The following is a 4,815-nucleotide window of genomic DNA, read 5'->3' on the forward strand; positions in this document are numbered from 1 at the left end:
CTTCCTGAGCTAACTCCACATTTCATGGAAACTGGGCACTGGTAGTCTTGAGCCAGTAGTCTTGAACCTTCTGCTCTGTAAACAAGCACACTAACCGCTTGGCCACCACACTGCCATAATAATAATAATAATAATAATAATAATAATAATAATAATAATAATAATAATAGTAAGTCCCTTGGGCTGCTCCCTTGTTTTCACTCGGGGTCACCACAGTCTATCTGAGGTGGAGCTTAATGTTTATTTGGCACAAGTTTTATGCTGGATGCCCTTCCTGATGCAACTCCACATTACATGGAGAAATGGACAGAGGTGGGGTTGGAACCGTGAACCTTCCACACTGGAATCAAGCGCACTAACCTCTATATACTAATACTGCTACTTCTACTACTGCTACTAATAATAATAATGATAATAGTAACAACAGCCATCAGAGATTTCTGACATTCACCAGTCAGGATCCAGATCACTTCCAAAATTCAATGGAGTCTTCTGGGCAATAACATGTAAATGTGGTGCAAATGTGAGAATTTGTGAAGTAGTTTTGACCTAATCCTTCAAAGCCTATATAAAGTGAAACGTGATCCAGGATCTGGATCATTTCCAAAATTTAATGGAGACTTCCATGGCCTAATATCTATCTGTTGTGAATATTTCATCAAAATCCGTACAGTAGTTTTTATGTAATCCTGCTAACAGACAGACAGACAAATAAATAAATAAACACAAATGATTTTATTACATCCTTGGTGGATGGAATAATAATAATAATAATAATAATAATAATAATAACAACTTCACTGCTTCACTGTAGGTGTACTGCATGGTATTGCACATGATAACACAAAGAAAGGGGCAATGATGATTTTCAACTTAAATATTACACATTTTGCAACTTTTGAGTATTAGGTACAGGACAACCTTTGCACAACACTGTACATCAGGCCACTACAGATGAGAGTGAATGCAGATTTGGGGATATGATCACATAGCAAGCAGCTGGATGAGGTAACCCTTTTATTATTAAAATCCCACACAACCAGAAGGACACTCAGTAGAGCAGTGAGCCAAACCTCTGAAACACTTTCTTCCAAACCACCACCATCCCCTGGTAGTTTGATAGAGGTGCTACAGATGCTTTGAACACAACTAAAGACAGATAATATTTGCAGAACTGCAAAGAGAACAATAAAGGTGATTCTGATTCTGATAATACTTGCAAAACTGTGTACATGGAGAAAGGAAGCGTTCACTGCTCACATGGGCTGTACTGAAAACACTGCAAAAACTGATATTTAAGAAAGTAAAAAAAGACTTGTTTAAAGAACACTGACATCACACTGAAAAAGTGAGGAACCTTGGGGTAATTTTTGATCCTACATTGTCCTTTGACCTCCACATTAGAGATACTATGAGGACTGCTTTCTTCCATCTGTGAAATATAGCGAAGATTCGTCCCATCCTGTCTATGGCTGATGTTGAGACCCTGATCCATGCGTTTATCTCTTCTAGATTGGACTACTGCAATGTTCTATTTTCTGTTTTACCACAGTCCAGCATGAGGGCTCTCCAATTGGTTCAAAATGCTGCAGCCAAACTTTTGACACAAAGGATAAAGTTCGACCACATTACACCCACTTTGGCATCCCTTCACTGGCTTTCTGTCCCAGTGAGATCAGATTTTAAGGTTCTGCAACTAGTCTATAAAATTGTTCACTGGCACCTCCCTACTTAGCTGACCTAATTAAACCCTACGTACCGGCCCGGGCGTTACGTTCTCAGGGTGCAGGACTACTTTGTGTCCCTAGGGTGAATAAGAAGTCGGCGGGTCATAGAGCTTTCCCTTATCGTGGCCCTGTTCTGTGGAGTGATTTCCCTGCGTCAATAAAATAGTCTGATTCTGGGGAGACTTTCAAGTCCAGACTTAAGATGTACTTATTTTCCCTTTTGTATGACTAGCATACTGGCATAGTATAGTTTTACGCTTTTACTGTTTTAATTCATTTTATTAGGAAACAGAGCATGCTGCGGCCTCAACTTTACCTAAATTCTGGGTCTTTTAGTGAAGCTTAGGGCTAGTGGCTGGCGATCACCTTAGTATTTATTCTGTTTTTCTTGTTGATTAATGCTGGCAAGTTATACTGTATTTCTTGTCTTTCTGATGTCTAATTCTGTTTTTTCTCTCTGTTTAAGGTGCAGCTCCATCCAGAGATGGGTTTTGTATTTGTACTGGAGACCCTCCTGTCCTGTGCACCAATTGCGTTTCCTGTATGTTCATTTTGTGAATTGTTCTGTAATTATGTCCGCAGCATGGCCCAAGCAGAGGGTCACCCCTTTGAGCCTGGTCTGCTTGACATTTCTTCCTCAGAAGGAGTTTTTCCTTACCACTGCTGCTCTGGGGGTTGGTAAGGATAGACCTTACTTGTGTGAAGCGCCTTGAGGCACTCTGTTGTGATTTGGCTCTATATAAATGAATAAATAAATAAAGAAAAATTTTACTTAATTTTTGTCTAAACAGAAAAATAATCTTGTCAAGCATTTTTTTTTTTTTTTTTTACATAAGAAAAAATATCTTATTGTAACTCACTGTTGTCACTGTCACCATTGTCAACGCCCAGCATTTATTGTTTCCTGTTTGCACATAGCAGCTCCACCTGCTTTTGGTCATTACGAGAGCAGCGCTGCGTTCTCTTCACACCAACACAAACTACAAGCAGATCAGCATGGTAAGACTTACTTAACACTTATTACAGATGGATGAACCAAGACGTCGTATGGAATCTATGAATGAGTTATGATAAGATTGTGCTTACACTTCACCATCAGAAGTCAAGTTCTGTTATTTCTTTCATTCTTCTCACCTCCTTTCCTCTCATCACCCCCACCCCTTCTTTCCTCCTCTCAATTATTCTTTCTAGGTGTTAAATTGCTCAAACCTCAATAACCTGCTGGAGCGCTACTACTTGTCGCCTTTCTATGGACTTGAGTTCTGCTTTGGTTTCCCCGGCAACCTATTGGTTGTTCTTGGTTACATATTTTGCTTGCGAAAGTGGCAAAGCACCAATATTTACCTATTCAGTCTGGCTGTGTCTGACCTTATTTTCCTCTCCACATTACCGAAGCTCTCCTACCACTATGGAGCTGGCCAATCAGAAACCAGTCCTTATGTGTGCATCGTCAACCGCTATTTACTGCATGTCAACCTCTACTCTTCCATCCTTTTTATGGTTTGGATTAGCATGGACCGCTTCCTGCTTATTAGACATCCAACACGGAACCACTTCCTGCTGAGGCCACAGGCGGCGCTGATCGTCACAGGGCTGAGCTGGGTCGCTATCAACGTGGAGGTGGCTCCCCTGATAAGTCTCATGGTCCACGACCTGCGGACAGGAAACAGGAGTATCTGTCAGGATTTTACAAGTCTAACTGGGGACATCAGTCTGTTAGGCTACAGTCTTGGACTAACTCTGACCGGATATGTTATGCCTCTGCTTGTGCTCTGCTTTTCATCCCATCAAATTGCACAAATTCTCCATGCTCAAGAAAGAGCTCTGGAGCACAGCACTAAATCATACAAGCGGCCTCTCAGGGTTGTTACAGCAGCTGCAGCCATGTTTCTGGTTCTTTACACACCATACCACGTGATGAGGAATGTCAGAATAGCATCAAGGGAGATCTTGGTAGGGCTGGAGTCATGCACAATGATATACATAGAGGTTGTGTACATTGTGACCCGACCGATTGCCTTTTTGCACAGTGTCATCAACCCAGTCTTCTACTTCTTCATGGGTGATAAGTTCAGAGAGTTACTGTTAGCAAAACTGAGACAGGCAGTAATGAAGACGGAGAGACAAAGGGAACCATAATCTTAAAACTCAAGAGACCCGTACAAAAAGAAAAGACCTGTATAAAACACCTGTATAAAAAGAAACAGAACTGAACTGTGTGCGGATGCACGTGTTACTGTTTATTTTGTTTTCAAACTGTGATTTCTATGTTTTCTACAATGTTTCAATGTAAGTCAATCAATCAATCAATCAACTTTTTTCTTATATAGCGCCAAATCACAACAAACAGTTGCCCCAAGGCGCTCCATATTGCAAGGCAAGGCCATACAATAACCATGAAAAACCCCAACGGTCAAAACGACCCCCTATGAGCAAGCACTTGGCCACAGTGGGAAGGAAAAACTCCCTTTTAACAGGAAGAAACCTCCAGCAGAACCAGGCTCAGGGAGGGGCAGTCTTCTGCTGAGACTGGTTGGGGCTGAGGGAAAGAACCAGGAAAAAGACATGCCGAGAAGGGGGGCAGAGATCGATCACTAATGATTAAATGCAGAGTGATGCATACGGAGCAAAAAAAGAAAGAAACAGTGCATCATGGGAACCCCCCACAGTCTACGTCTAAAGCAACATAACCAAGGGATGGTCCAGGGTCACCCGATCCAGCCCTAACTATAAGCCTTAGCGAAAAGGAAAGTTTTAAGCCTAATCTTAAAAGTAGAGAGGGTATCTGTCTCCCTGATCTGAATTGGGAGCTGGTTCCACAGGAGAGGAGCCTGAAAGCTGAAGGCTCTGCCTCCCATTCTACTCTTACAAACCCTAGGAACCACAAGTAAGCCCGCAGTCTGAGAGCGAAGCGCTCTAATGGGGTAATATGGTACTACGAGGTCCCTAAGATAAGATGGGACCTGATTATTCAAAACCTTATAAGTAAGAAGAAGAATTTTAAATTCTATTCTAGAATTAACAGGAAGCCAATGAAGAGAGGCCAACACGGGTGAGATATGCTCTCTCCTGCTAGTCCCCGTCAGTA

General features: G+C 41.8%; 1 protein-coding gene across 1 annotated transcript; it reads left to right on the forward strand.

Moving 5' to 3' along the window:
* The first annotated feature begins 2,552 nt into the window (after positions 1-2,552).
* LOC117509237 (succinate receptor 1-like) lies at positions 2,553-4,026 on the forward strand. The gene is made up of 2 exons (XM_034168951.1): positions 2,553-2,726; positions 2,919-4,026. Exons 1-2 carry the CDS (start codon positions 2,724-2,726, stop codon positions 3,864-3,866), a joined length of 951 nt encoding a protein of 316 aa, XP_034024842.1. The 5' UTR covers positions 2,553-2,723; the 3' UTR covers positions 3,867-4,026.
* Positions 4,027-4,815: the final 789 nt, after the last annotated feature.

This window comes from Thalassophryne amazonica, chromosome 4, assembly GCF_902500255.1.
Source record: "Thalassophryne amazonica chromosome 4, fThaAma1.1, whole genome shotgun sequence".
Classification (NCBI taxonomy): domain Eukaryota; kingdom Metazoa; phylum Chordata; class Actinopteri; order Batrachoidiformes; family Batrachoididae; genus Thalassophryne; species Thalassophryne amazonica.